Raw genomic sequence first — 14,772 nt, forward strand, 5'->3', positions numbered from 1 at the left:
GGGGGGAGGGAGGGATGGATGGATAAGAAGAGAAAGCTCTCCCTGAGAATAAAAAGCCATCTGATAAAAACAGAAGAAATTATTACAATCATTATAGAAATGGTTGATTCAAGAAAGAGTGGTCAGTGAAGCTTTGGTGAGAAATAGATTACTGGTGTAATCTGAGAATAGCCCTCCACGAAATACTACTCAATTATAGAGGAAAAATGGTGAATTTACTGTGGAGAACCACGGCAGACCCCACCATGACCAGGTGGTCAAGGTTAACAGCACCTGTGCCTCCTGATGTGACATGGTGCTCCTGTCAAGAATGCATGGCCTGAGTCTCGTCATGAAAAAGGACACCAGACAGAACCATCTTACAGAATGAAAGGCCTGTCAAGAACTGTCAAGAACGTGGAAGAGAGGAAAAGTTCAAGGAATTACTCCAAACGAAGGAGTCTAAAAAAGAGATGTGACAACTAAATGCAACATGATTCTTGGATAGGATCCTGGACCAGAAAGAAAAAAGAGACTGTTGTGACAGGAAGTGCAATCTGAATGGGACGCGAGGCATCCTAGTGCTGATTTCCTGATCTGGAAGGTTATACATGACAGGGGGTGGAATCTGAATGGGACGCGAGGCATCCTAGTGCTGATTTCCTGATCTGGAAGGTTATACATGACAGGGGGTGGAATCTGAATGGGACGCGAGGCATACTAGTGCTGATTTCCTGATCTGGAAGGTTATACATGACAGGGGGTGGAATCTGAATGGGACGCATGGTGTAACAGTGCTGATTTCCTGATTTGGAAGGTTATATGTGACAGGAAGTGGAATCTGGATGGATGTGTGGTGTAGCAGTGTTGATTTCCTGATTTGGGGGGTTGTATGTGTGTGACAGGAAGTGGAATCTGAATGGGACGCGCAGCGTAGCAGTGCCGACTTCCTGACTTGGGGGGGTCATATGTGTGTGACAGGAAGTGGAATCTGGATGGGACGCAGAGTTGTATGCTGATTATGTAGGACAGTACCCCTGTTTGAAGACACGCACACTGGAGCGTTTTGTGGTGATGAGACATCATGGCTACAACTTGCTCTAAAAGTGTTCAGAAAAATACCAGACAGCACGCAATGGAGCAAATATAGTAAAATATTAACAGCTGAGGAGTCGGTAGTTCTGTATGCACACCTGGAGGCAATTTGATGACGCTGAAGGCCTCGAGGGTCTGTGCTTCTGCCTGGTGCGTGGCCCGCTCTTCCTCCGCCATGGCCCGAGCGCGGGCCTGAATGATGTGCCTTTCCACCATGTCAACCTCAGCCAGTCGCTGCCTGTAGAGTTCTCGAATCTGGCAGGTGGATGACCAGACACGGAGAAATACGGTGAGTTCGCACCCCAGCACCAGAGCTTCCCACGGGGCGTGGGAGACTGGGCAGGGGTTAGTGAGAAGCCATCACAGAGTTACAGAGACCAACTGGCAACCTAACAGATGTGAAAACTGAGACCCACAGAGGGAAAATGACTTCAGGTTTCACAGTAAGGTCGCAACAGATCCAAGCCTGGAACCCTGTCTCCTGACTCTGGTTCTACAGTAACGAGGCTGCTATCCAAACTCTGAAATACCACATGCGAGCTATCACACCACCTGCGGCAGACAAGGGGCTGTGTCACCCAGGTCCCCCTTCGAGGAAGGACGGGCTGCCCAGCTGCAGAGCGTGCAGCCAGCCCTCGGCTGTCAGCCCCTTCAGAGTCGACCTGAGCTGCAGGAAGGGGCTCGCCTGAGATCACGTCCTTCCAGGGACACCCCCGCATCACCAGACCGAGAGGCATGGGTGTAAACGCCTGGCCAGTGTGGCCCCGAGAGAAACCGTGACAGGCAACACTGTCTCCATGGCAACCACCAGGCTGGCTGAGGGCTGGGGGTCTGTGTCGTGTAGACTTCCTCCACTGCCCGATTCTGCCTCCCCTCCAGCTCTTCACAGGGGCTGACGTCTAATAAACAGTTGCACCCCAAACCCTGTCACAGTGTCTGCTTCGGACAGCTCAACCTGGATGCCCAACACACTCCTTCACACTGATTACAGACTGACCAGCCAGCCACGCAGCTGATCCGTATTTTGAGTTCAGACTTCTGGAAGCAAGAGGCAGAGGGCTCCCTGGGTCAGGTAATGTTAGACAGTTTTGTAGGGGGACAACGTTCCTTATTATACTCCTAGAGCTGGTAGGATCTCAAAAATGTTTTCGGCATTCTTTTAATAAAGATCTACACTAGGGGAGAGAAATTAATCAGATATGACCTCTGCTTTCAAGGAGTTTACATTTCAGCAGGAAGCACCAGGGAAGGATACAAGTCAGTGGAACAGAGCTGTAAAAGTGCTATGATAGCAATATGAACGAGGATATGAGGAAGGCTAAGTCTTGTTAGGGTCAAGAAAGGCCCTCCTCAGGGGACAGTGGCCAAGGACAGTCCCTAAAACATAAAGTACCTTGCTTTGTGTTATGCGTCTTCTTATTTGGGTCTGGCACTTGCCCCTGATGTCAATTCTTGAATGCAAGGATTAGCATCTTATCCAAATAAAGATAACAGTAACAACACCAGGGAGCACTTAGTGAGTGCTTGCTAGATGCCAGGTGCTCAATGTTATAAATGCTTTCCTGTGTTAACTCATTTAACCCTCAAAACAACCTACGGGCAAATATTATCTCTAATTTTGATGAGGAAAGTGAGGCATACAGAAATAAGGACTGCCCGAGATTACAGAGGTAGTATTTGGAGGAGCCAGGATTCGAACCCAGAGGGTATGGTTCCGGAACATTTGCTCTTAATCATGAGACCTATTTCCATAGGCTGACACAAGGAAGTCTGGCAGCAAGGGACTGCCTGGGGACAAGTCAGATTAAGAGAGAAACTCCATATTGAAAGGTGGCTACCACTTCTCTCAGGGAGAAGGAATTCCAGAGCTGCAGAGGCAATCCTATGCAGCCCCTGGAGAGTCCACCTCATCCAGAGATAGATGAGAAGCAGAAAGGCACAGAAAAGGAGAGAGAGCAGCAGCAGCGTGAGAAGAGCAGCTTCACAGAGGTGGGAAAAAGGGACGCCTGCCCTTTGCAAAGTTTCTTTTTTGTAATTACAGAATTCATGTGCACTGCAAAAGTTCAGACAACCGAGAAGTATGCAAAGGAAATTTTTCAGATTTTTTCTTATGCATATATTATTATAAAAAGGAAATTACCTTAACATTGTTCTACTTTTTGCTAAATTAATAAACGGCAGGTTGACTGTCTATGTCTATAATAAAGGTGTAATTCATTCTTTTTAACGGCTGCAGAGGATTCCATAATGTAGATGTACCATATTTATAAAGTCAACATATCTTTGCATAGTTCTATTATTTCTGTAGGACCACTCTTTAAGCTTTTACAGATTCGGAAATTTTTGCAATGAATATCATTGTTTTTTTTATTTTAAAAAAGTTCAAAGCTTTTTCTTTCTTATTTTTAAAGAAGGATCACTCTTTGCCAGTTCAGACCCTGATGCAGTGGCTAGTAGCGGGGGAGATATTAAGGAGATAAAAATTAATAAACTGGGTGATTGGTCATGAGGGTTACAATGCTCTGCCCATTTTGACTCCTGTGAATGGCAGCGATGTGAGTCAGAAGTTCAAGGGCAAGGTCTGGCCTGACTTGGCTGAAGTCTTAGCACAGTGAAGACGGCGAACAAGGAAGAACACAGCACGGGGTCTGATCCAGGGGTCATGACTAGATTTCAGGGAGCCTATAACCATGGGGAGCCCTGGTGGCACAGTGGTTCAGAACTCAGCTGCTAACCAAAAGGTAAGCAGTTGGGATCCACCAGCTGCTCCTTGGAAACCCTACGGGGCAGTTCTACTCTGTCCTACAGGGTCGCTATGAGTCAGAATTAACTTGACAGCAACAGGTAGAAGTAGTAATAACCCTCAGAGGAGGTGAGGCTTGCCACATTACTATTTTGCATACAATATAGACAGTGATTCTGTTAATGTCTGTCTATCCTACCTAGACTGGAAGGTACAGAGGACAGTTTTTGTTGGTTTGTTTTTGTGCATTGTTCACTGCTGAATCCCCACTGCCCAGAACAGAGCATGGCACATAGTAGACAGTCAATAAAATACATTACATGAATGAATGGATGGCTGAAGCTGGGGAGGAAGCACATGCCAGTTACGGGGCAGGTACAGGGACAAAAGAGAACACAGGGGTAGGTCTGAGAGGCAGGAGGAACACCAGGGCAAAGAGGAAGGAGTTGTGCGTCTAGTCAGCAGAGTCAGAGCCAGCAGAGAGGCCAGTCAACTGGTCTTCTTCTTGCACAGATGAGGAACACTGCTCTTTCCGACACTGAGCATGCTTCCTAAAATCTGGGCATCAATGCCTCGCTCAAATTTGTGACTTGTGATACAAAGGTAGTCCAAAAGGGGGCGACTTTTGGCTTTATCAGCTTAAGGGAACAACAGCTATTCAGCACTCTGACCAGTCACTGTATTTACATATAGGCAATATTGCAATAGATCAGGTGTGTGCGTATGGAGAAATAGGTAGATGCTACAGATATGAGCCACATATGTGTCATATGTATTTGTACACGTGTGTGTATAGATGCTACAGGTACATGCCATATGTGTGTAGTATGTATTTGTATACACGTGTACAGATGCTATATATGCCATATGTATTTGCATACGTGTGAATAAACGCTATAGATATATGCCATATGTGTGTTGTATGTGTATTGGCATACGTGTGTAGAATGTATTTGTGTACGCGTGTGTACAGATGCTCTAGATATATGCCATATGTATTTGTATCCGTGTATAGATGCAACAGATATATGCCATATGTGTGTATTTGCATACGTGTGTGTATAGACAGATAGAGTGTGCTCCCACTAGAACGTCGGCTCTCTGGCACATGGCTTTGGTTGGCTCTTTGCCACAGCGCCTGGCAGGGACGCATTACCCAATAAGCAAGGCGCGCACGGGCTTAACTGTGCTTACTTACTGATTTGTAGTGCACAACGTCACCTGCTTCTCTTTGACGTGGTGAAACCCATGTGAAACTGTGCATTATAGATCAGTAAGTAAACACAGTTAAGCCCGTGCGTACCTTGCTTACTGCAAGCGGTGTGTACGGTTAACCCTTCCCTGCAGTGGCACCCGGCAGGTGCAGACAAGAGTGGGACCGCCGAGTCCGGCCGGCGCCCGCCTTCCTGCAGGCGCACCCGGCCCCCCGCACGGTCCGCAGACCCGACGCCATCGCGTCCCCGAAGGCGCGGGCAGGAGCCGGGGCCGCGTTACCTGCTGCAGCGAGTCCACGAACTGCTCGTGGCGCTCATCCTCGCTGCCGCGAGCCTTGATGAGGCTGGTGCCCACGTCCTCGCCGATCACCTCGGCCGAGTACAGGTTGCGGAAGACGCCGGTGAGCAGGTACGAGATGTCTTGGGTGCGGAGCGAGGTGGGGCGCAGACGCAGCAGCTGCGGCTCGGCTCCGCGAGTGACCTCGAGCGGCGGGACGCGGCGGGGCCGGCCGCGGGCGCTGCGCTGGAAGCCCTCGGTGTAGGCGAAGGAGGATAGCAACGAGGACCTGCAGATGGACTGGCTGGGGCTGCAGGACCGGGTCAGGTTCGTGGTGGGCCCCCATGTTGCCCTCCGGGACAGGGAAGACTCGGACTCCGAAGCTCGCCGCTCTCTGGAGCTCTCGGTCTCCATGGCAACGGAGCCGCGACTATCTCGGGGCCGCACTTCCGCTTCCTGTCCCGCCCCTTCCGCCTCGCCTCCCTCTTCGAGAGCGTCGTCGGTGTTGGGAACGTCATCGACTTTGGCCTCATCAGCCCCGCCCTCTTTAGGGTGAACTTAACTGGTATGGCGCACCAAGGGGAAGAGGGTGAATGGCACAGCGGAGCCAGTCTAAGAGCAAAACCTTGCTCCTAACCATCCACTTCCACCCATCCGTCTATTCTTTAACTTGTTCCGCAATTATTCACTCACTCACTTAATATTGATTGTAAAAAGATTGTTTCAGGTCCGCTGGGAGGTGGAGATAATCAAGGGAAGTAAGATGCTGCTTCTGCCCTTGGGGAGCTCACAGTCGTGTGTGTGTGTGTGTGTGTGTGTGTGTGTGTGTGTGTGTGTGTGTGTGTGTGTGTGTGTCTGTGTGTGTGTGTCTGTGTGTGTGTGTGTGTGTCTGTGTGTGTGTGTGTGTGTCTGTGTGTGTGTGTGTCTGTGTCTGTGTCTGTGTGTGTGTGTGAGAGAGAGAGAGAGAGAGAAAGGGAGAGAGACTGGAGTAAGAGATCAGGGTTGTGGTCGGGGAGGGGGCAGTAACGGAGGGAACAGTAAAACAAGGGGTTAAGTCTAAGATGAAGATAAGTGTTGGGCATTATGGATCTACAAAGGACAGGAACTCAGTCTGTTGGATGAGAGGAGACTTCTTGGGAAAATATGTAGAAGTGAAATTGCTGTCTGCACAGTGGACACTGCTGACAGCTCAGTGGACACTGTCCAGGCCCAGGTCTACAGCAACTCTCCAGTCCTAAAGAATAGCCGCTCCTTAGTCCTCCTATTCCTCACCGTCTCAGCAGGATCAGCTGCTGCTGCCCATTCCTTCCTACTGGCACACTGTCTTCCCTTGCTTTCTCTGTTCTCTGTGCACATCCAGCAATCCCACGCCTAGGTATTTCCCAAGTGAAATGATCAGTGGTTGCCAGGAGCTGGGGATGGGGGATAGAGTTGGCCACAAAGGGCATGAGAAAATTTCTTGGGATGATGGAACTGCCCTACATCTTGGTTGTGGTGGTGGTTAAATGACTGTAGAAAGGGTCAATTTTACTGTATGTAAAGTATACCTTTTTTTTTTTTTTTAATTAAAAAAAAGAGGTGGAGGAGTACAAGTAAGCTTGGAGAGGAGGAGAAGGGGTACTCCATGCAGAGGGACCTGGGTGTACAAAAGCTGTGAGACAGCACTGCGTATGGGAGGAACTGGGAGAAATTCAGGATGGGCTTGAGGGGGAGGAAATGAGACTGGTAGGCAAGAGCTAGACTATAAATGGCTTGGCAGGCCACATTAGGGAACTTGAACTTTATTCTGAGGAAGGTAGGAGGACCATCAAGGATCTTAAGCTGAGTGCCATGGGCAGATCTTCTACTAAGATCGCTTTGGTTGCAGTGAGAGAATAGACTGGAGGGAGACGAGGGGCATCAGGGAGATCAATTGTAGTAGTTAGGAAAGAGATGAAGGTTGCTTTGATTAGGGTGAGAGAAGTGGCTTAGAGACAGATGTGAAAGGCAGAATTGGCAAGACTTGCTGGTGGATGATGGGAGGTGAGAAAAAGACAGACCACAGATGACTCCCACATATCGGGTGTGTGCAACCAGGTTTACAGAGATGGGGAAGAGGACCATGTATCCAGGGCAGCAGCTTCTTGTCATCACATCGACTGTCGTCATTAGCACACCATGGCTCCTGCTCACACGTGACACGACTAGTTACTTGCTACTCCGCAGTGAGTTTCCTTTCCTTACAGCCTAAAACCCACTTCCTGAGATGAGCTCCAGATGCTTGCCCACAGACCTGGGCCACTTCCACTTCTCTTGGTTAGGCCTAGCCCCTTTATCTATACTTTCCACTACCTTTCCAGCCCTTAGAGCTTGCAGGCCAGTGCCCCTGCCCTGGACTGTGTACTTAGAGGGCCCTGCTCTCACCCTCCTCCAGCTGCATCCTTCCCCACAGTTAGGAGGCCACAGGACCAAGGTGATGTGCCCACAGCTTCTGTCCAGGTACCTGGGACTCTAAGATTACTTGCCCAAACGTTCTGAGCCCATTTCCAGGGCCTATGCAGGCGTCTTCCCTCCCCAGTCCCTGCTGCCAGGGCTGACTGATGTGCGCAGCAAGGGGTGGCTTTGGTGGGGCTGTATGGAGGAAGCTTGGACACGTGGGCTGGTTTGTCCAATTGTCTACACGTATGTGAGGCCCCTGGTGGTGCAGGAAGGAGCTGTGGGTGGGAAGAGAAGTGAGGCCGTCTGGGGGCCTCCATTGCTTTGGGCCCTGTGAATATTAGGGGGGGGCCTGCCAAATCGATTACCTCATCAGGAGTAATTCCACCTGTGGAGGCTCCCTACCCTCCTTTCTACCCCAGGGAAGGACAGAACAATGGATTCTTGCCCAGCCCTTTTGTGGAGTTGACAGTTTCTTTGTTCCGCTTAATTTTCTGTGCAGTCGTTACTCTTTATGTATTTTTTTTCATTGTTGTTGATATTTATTTGCTGAGTCTTTATGTTTTTCTTGTTTTTTATTTTGATGCATAGGATTGTTAGTTTCCTTTGTGGTTACCTTAATATGTACTCTGATTTTTCTAAGTTTAAACCACTCTTATTTCTTTATGTCGCCTTACTTCCTCTCCGTATGAAAGATTGATGACTGCATTATTTCGTCTTGCCTGGCGCTTCTGGCCTCTCCATTCTGCCTCCAGACGGACTCAGGGAAAGGCATGCAGAGTCTGACCTGGCCTGGGAGAGGGCTCCCCTCTTTCCACGATTCCTCCCTCCCCCTGGCTTCAGTCCCCGCTCAAGGGATATTGTGCCGGCCAGGGTTTCCAGCGGCACTCCTTAGTCCTGGTATTCTCAGGCGCTGCTGCCTGTCCCTGCCTGCTGACACCCTCTCTTCCCCTTTCCTCTCTGCTTCCCCCACCTCCACCCTTATTTGCCTCTTCTGCTGCAGGAAACTCTCTGCCTGATGAACGGACTGGCTTCACCCCTGCTCCTGCCTGCCCTGCAGTCAGTTTGTGTGTTTCCAGTGTGAATAAATGAAGGAATGGCTCAAATGCTGCACCAGCAACAAAGGGTTCAGGTCCCCTTTGGGGCCCCCTGCAGCCCCCTTCCGCAGGGATTTCCTCGGCCCACAGAGAATTTCTTGAGCTGACCATTTTGTAACCTGTTCTGCAGGTCAGAAGTTTGGTTGTTTGTCTCTGGTTCCCACACACATTTTTGATCCTTTTTTTTTTTTTTCAAACTTAACAAGTTATACATCACCGAGATAAAAAAAAACAAAAAACAAATAGTACACAAAGAGTAGAAGGTTAGCGCCATCCTCCCTGTCCTTTTCCCTAGATTATTTCTGTATTTTGCCAGCTATTTTTTTCTGCCTGTACAAACACAGACCTCTAAAGTCCTTTACAGACACAAACACACACACACACACACACACACACACACACACACACACGCACCATACGTGACGTCATCATGTTATACATACTGCCCTGCCATTTGCTTTTTGTTTGTTTATTTTTATAGTTTAAGTGAAGTTTACATTTCAAGTTAGTCTCCCATACAAAAATTGATACATACATTGTTGTGTGACCCTAATTGCTGTCCCCATACTGTGACAGCACACTCCTCCTTTCCACCCCTGATTCCCCATGGACCATTCAACCGGCTCCTAACCCTCTCTGCCTTCCCATGCCATTTACTTTTCTATTTTTATTTTTTCACTTAAGTTTTGGAGTTGTTTCTACAGGAACTGACAGGAAGACTGCTGTAAAAATGGCTCGGGTGTGGTGTCTGCCCTCGTCTAACTTCACAAGGGGAAGGAGACTCAAGATCAACAACTCAAGGCTGATTCCTCTGAGGCAGGGTTCAGACAAGCCTCCTCTCTTTGACATCTTTACCGATTCTGACACCAATGGTCCCTCACACAGCACTCTCTGCTTCTCTGCTGGGTTCAATAATTCATTGCAATGGCCACACAACTCACAGACCATACTCACGATTATGGGGTTTACTAGGGAAGTAACAGTTACAGTTCAGGCTCAGGAACACTCAGGGTACAGCTCTTCCATCAGGCCCTCGGCCTCTCCCCAAAGTCACTCAGTTCTCTCTCTCTCTCAGTCTCCTGCTTCCAGGAGCTTCTCAGAGCAAGGATCCCAGGTCCAAAGGACGCATTCTCTGCTCCTGGCTATTCTTCCTTGGTGATGGCAGGATCCTCCTCTCTGCTCTGCAATTGGCTCTCTGTTAAGGCACAACTGACAGTCCCCTTGGTGGGCCACAGTTACCCTACCACACAGTCCCACCTAGTCACCTGGGTGGGAGGGAGTTACAAGGCCATGCCTAGAGAGGCTACGCACAAAAATAATCAACTGCACCACAACTGCTTACTTTATTTTTTTAAAAAATCTGCTTACTTAACTTGCCATCAAATTGATTCTGACTCATAGCCACCCTATAGGACACAGTAGAACTGCCCCATAGGGTTTCCAAGGAGCAGCTGGGAGATTAGAACTGCTGACCTTTTGGTTAGCAGCCAAGCTCTTAACCACTGTGCCACCAGGGCTCCAGCTGCAGGGGAGCCCTTTGTATGGAAGCATCATTATTGATTTAACTAGATCCCTGCCAGTGAACTTCACCTTGGTTTTTTTGTTTGTTTTGCTACTACAAATAGTGATTTAATGAGACACTTTGTCCATATTTGTGCATACTTTGCATAGCAACAGTTTCTGTAGAATGTCATAGAATTGCCTGGCCAAAGGGTTTGTACATTTTAATATTTGAGATTTTGCCAAATTGACCTCCAAAAAGAGTATACCAAAGTAGACTCCTACCAGTATTACGTGAGAGCTCATGGGTATTTTAAACATGTTTCAAACCATATCCCAAATTTTACCTCCAGCCCACATCTGTCTCCTAAACTTCAGACTCGTCCATCCCTCTGGTACTTCATCTCCCCTGGGATGTTTGAAGGAACCTCAGACTTCATCTCCCCAAACAGAGCACCTGCGCCTCCTTCAGCCTCCCCCGTTTCAGTTAATGGGAACTCCATGCTTCCAGTTGTTCAGGCCAAAAACTTGGAGTCCTCCTCAATGCCTCTATTTCTCTCACAGCCCCCACTAGTAAGTCCTTCAGCATTTGTCCAAAACCCTGTCACTTTTCATGACCTCCACTGCCACCACCAAGGGCTGAGCCACCGTTGATTCTCACCACCTCACTGGGCTCCCTGCTGCAGCCCTTGTCCCTCAATGGTGGCTTCCCCTCCCAGTGGGCAGAGAGACCCTTTTACAACAGGAGCAGATCATTTGCCTCCTTTGCTTGAAGCCTCCCGACGGTTCCCCATTTCTCCCAGAGTAAGAGCAGAGGCCCCTACAAGGCCCTCCAGGAGCTGGCCCCCGTTACCTCCCTGTCCTGCTCCCCCTGCTCCAGCCACACTGGCCTTGCCGGTCCTCCCACTCTCCGGCCCTGCTGGCCTCCTTGCCGGTCCTCCCGCACCCCGGCCCCGCTGGCCTCCTTGCCCGTCCTCCCGCACCCTGGCCACGCTGGCCTCTGTGCCCGGTCTCCCGCGCCTCGGCCCCGCTGGCCTCCTTGCCCATCCTCCTGCGCCCTGGCCCCGCTGCCCTCTGTGCCCAGTCTCCTGCACTCCGGCCATGCTCCAGCCTCCCACCCTGGCACAGTCTCTTCCTTCTGCCTGGCCTTTTCTCCCCCAGGTTTCTCCGAATGGTACACGCCCTCAACCTCTTCAGGTCCTTGCTCAAATGTCACCTTCCCCATAAGGTCCAGCCTGACCCTCCTATTTGAAATTTACCTTTCCCCCATCCCCGAGCTCCCTCACCCGGCTTTTCTTCATTGTCCTTGTCACCTTCTGATACACCACACAGTTCACTTAGCTTTATGACCCAGTGTCTTTTCTCCCCATTAGAATGTAAGGTCCACGAGGGCAGGGAGTTTGAGTCTGTTTTACTCACTGATAATTCCCAAGCCTGGAGGACAGAACCTGGCAAACAGTAGGTGCTCAATAAATACGTGTTGAATAAATGAGATAGAACAGTTTTAAAACGGGTTTTAGTGTCTTTTTCAGTTCACGTACTCCTTAAGGGTTGGGCTGTGCCTCCTCCCTCAGATGGGGGTCTGGGGCTGTGTCTCCTGAGTCCTCCCCTACACCTAGCACTAGACTCTGGCTGTTGGGTAGGTGGGGTCAGAGAGAGGGTGAGGACTTAGTCCACAGTGAAATAAACAAACATCACATCACATCTATATTTACAAATGAATTAAAAAAAAATACATTGCCTTTGAGTAGATTCTGATTCATAGCTACCCTATAGGACAGGAATAGAACCACCCCATAGGGTTTCCAAGGCTGTAAATCTTTACAGAAGCAGACTGCCACATCTTTCTCCGGCAGAGCAGCTGGTGGATTTGAGCCACTGACCTTTCAGTTAGCAGCCGAGTGCTGAACCACTGAGCCACCAGGGCTCAACCACAAATGAATAGACACATAAAATCCCACAAATGCAATTGTGGAAAAGTAACCCCAAGTCATTCCCTATTGCCCTGGGATTACCAATGGGCCCGGCAACCCTGTGGTTCAGCTTGGCACCTTGGAGCCCTGCACGGCCAGCAATGGCTTCCTGGCATCTCTGACGACTCTCACTTTGCCATGGCTGCTCCCATGGGAGAGGCAGCTTTCACCTTCCCTCCCAGTGCATCTGGACTTGGGCCCAGGACCCTCTGGAGGGAGACCAGATGGGCTTTTACAGCCGTAGAATGTATTTTGCAAGCAACAGGGACATACTGTTCCGTGGAGAGCCTCAGGCTGGGCCCTGTGGCCACCAGGACCTATAGAGGAGGCCAGGCAGGGAACAGCTCATGTCCCTCCAAACCAAAAAACCAAAACCGTTGCCGTCAAGTCGATTCCGACTCATAGCGACCCTGCAGGACAGTGTAGGACTGCCCCGTAGGGTTTCTAAGGAGCGGCTGGTGGGTTCAAACTGCTGACCTTATGGTTGGCAGCTGAGTGCTTCACCACTGCGCCACCATGTTCCTCCAGCAGGCAGTTATCTGTGCCGGGTCCTTGACTTCCGGCATCTCACATGGTTCCGAGGATGATTGTAGCTACTGACTAGAGCGCAGAGTGACTTGTTCACTTGTTCTAAGTCTTGGTCTAAGTGAAGTGACTTGTTCTGAGTCTCGCAGCCAAGAGTCTGCAGAGCCAAGATTTAAACAGCCCCCTGGCCCCCATGCCCAGACACAGGAGATCTAAAGATAGGAAGAGGGGCCAGAGCAAAACTTGTCCACCTCGCCTGCCCAGGCTTGTGCTTGGTTTCACAGGGGACGAAGTGGCAGCGTGCCTGGAGCCTGACCATCCTGAAGGTTGGCATTCTTGAGTTGATCCTCCCCCTCCCCCAGGCAGTCAGAGACAGTGATGGTAGAGGGGCCGAGGGCATTGGCCCTAACACTCGGTCTCCAGCCTTCCCAGAAGCCCCCGCCCCAACACACAGCCTCACTCACACACTGAAGACGGGATGGTCCAGCTGGGAGTGGTGAAATGCCGCGTGAGAGAGCGAGGCCTTGGGCATGTGTGGCCCGGTGCACCCAAACTGAGCCTGCTGCAAAGCCCTTAGTCATGGGATTTTGGGCATCTCTCGGCGGTAACTGAGAGCGGAGTTTCGAGGAGGGTAATCTGGGCACATAGCCAGGGCTGGGCCCATGGAGGGCTCTGGGAATTGAGGGTGGAGGGAGCAGAATCCAACAACTTCGTGGTTCAGGCCAAAGCTGCTCGCTTTGCACCCCTCTCCGCACTCAGATGGAGCCATACCCAGCCACAGAGGCTTACAGCCAGCAGAAACAAGCAGTGCCTCTGGGCGCAGGAGAGAGGGCGGGGGGAACTGGGGTGAGGGCCCACCCTCAGATCAGAGCAGCAGCCTGTTTCTCTGAGCAGGGTGTGGCCCACTCTTATTTCTGGTGGAACCTAGTGGAATGTGCCAGCTATGAGTCAGCCATGCCTTTCCTGCCCAACAACCCCCATCCAGGGAGGAGACTCTAGCTCCTATGTCTGGGCCATAGGCCAGAAGAGGCTTGTGGGAGGTAGGTTTAGGATGTGCAGCCTGGCTGCAGCCCCCACCACGGACATCTGGAGCAGAGGGAGAGATGCTGGTCTCAGACAGGGCCCTGGTTTGGGGCCTGGAGCTCAGGGTTAGGGCTTGACCCAGATAAACGGGAATGATGATTAAGATGAAGCTTCCGTAACTACCTGCTGTTGTCGTTAGGTGCCAGTGAGTCAATTCCAACTCATCGCGACCCTACAGGACAGAGCAGAACTACCCCACAAGGTTTCCAAGGAGCAGCTGGTGGATTTAAACTGCTGACCTTTTAGTTAGCAGCCAAGCTCTTAACCACTATGGTGTCAGAATTTCATTGTGTCTCTGCCTGGGAAGTGGGTTGGGCTTGAGGAGGCGTGACTTGATGAATGGAGGGGCCTGTGTTCCAGGTCCGGGTGGTAAGCTCTGAGGCCAGAAAAACCGCCCAGAGGGCAGGCCTGGAGGTGTGGGTCCTGGCCTAGGAGAGGTTGGAGAGAGGAGAAGGGAGGGCAGAGATGGGAAGCCCCAGATGCTCTGTCCCTCCAGGCTGGGGATTCAAAGTAAGGCCTGCCACAGTGGGCTTGCTCATCCTCCAGCTAATACCCAGTGTGGCCCTGGCATGGAAGGGAAACCAAGGAGGCATTGCTCCTGCTGGTGGACAGGACTGAGGCAAGCAGCAGATAAGGGCTAGCCCCCTCTGGTTAGCAGGGGAGGGCCATGCAGAGCTGGGGGATCTCTCCAAAGCCGGGAAGTCCTGACCCACTCTCAGAACTGGGAAGACCTGCCCCCCAGATTGCTCAGATCCCTTCCTGAGGTACTCAAGGCCACCTAGGCCTAGCTGTGCTGGGAACAGCGGGTGGAGGGGGCGGGCCAGGCCTCCTCCTCCAGGAAAGTTCATCTGGCTTCAGCTGCACACTCACA

General features: G+C 50.7%; 1 protein-coding gene across 1 annotated transcript in view; it reads right to left on the minus strand.

Annotated features, from left to right (window-relative positions):
- Window positions 1–5,722, minus strand: part of DLEC1 (DLEC1 cilia and flagella associated protein) — a 68,127-nt gene extending 62,405 nt beyond the window's left edge. The window contains exons 1-2 of the mRNA XM_004377397.1: window positions 5,312–5,722; window positions 1,173–1,329 (exon numbers count right to left, since the gene is read on the minus strand). Coding sequence (XP_004377454.1) covers window positions 1,173–1,329; window positions 5,312–5,722 — 568 coding nt within the window. The remainder of the gene's footprint in view (window positions 1–1,172; window positions 1,330–5,311) is intronic.
- Between the last annotated feature and the right edge of the window lie 9,050 nt (window positions 5,723–14,772).

Source organism: Trichechus manatus, unplaced genomic scaffold (assembly GCF_000243295.1).
Source record: "Trichechus manatus latirostris isolate Lorelei unplaced genomic scaffold, TriManLat1.0 scaffold00049, whole genome shotgun sequence".
NCBI classification, from domain to species: domain Eukaryota; kingdom Metazoa; phylum Chordata; class Mammalia; order Sirenia; family Trichechidae; genus Trichechus; species Trichechus manatus.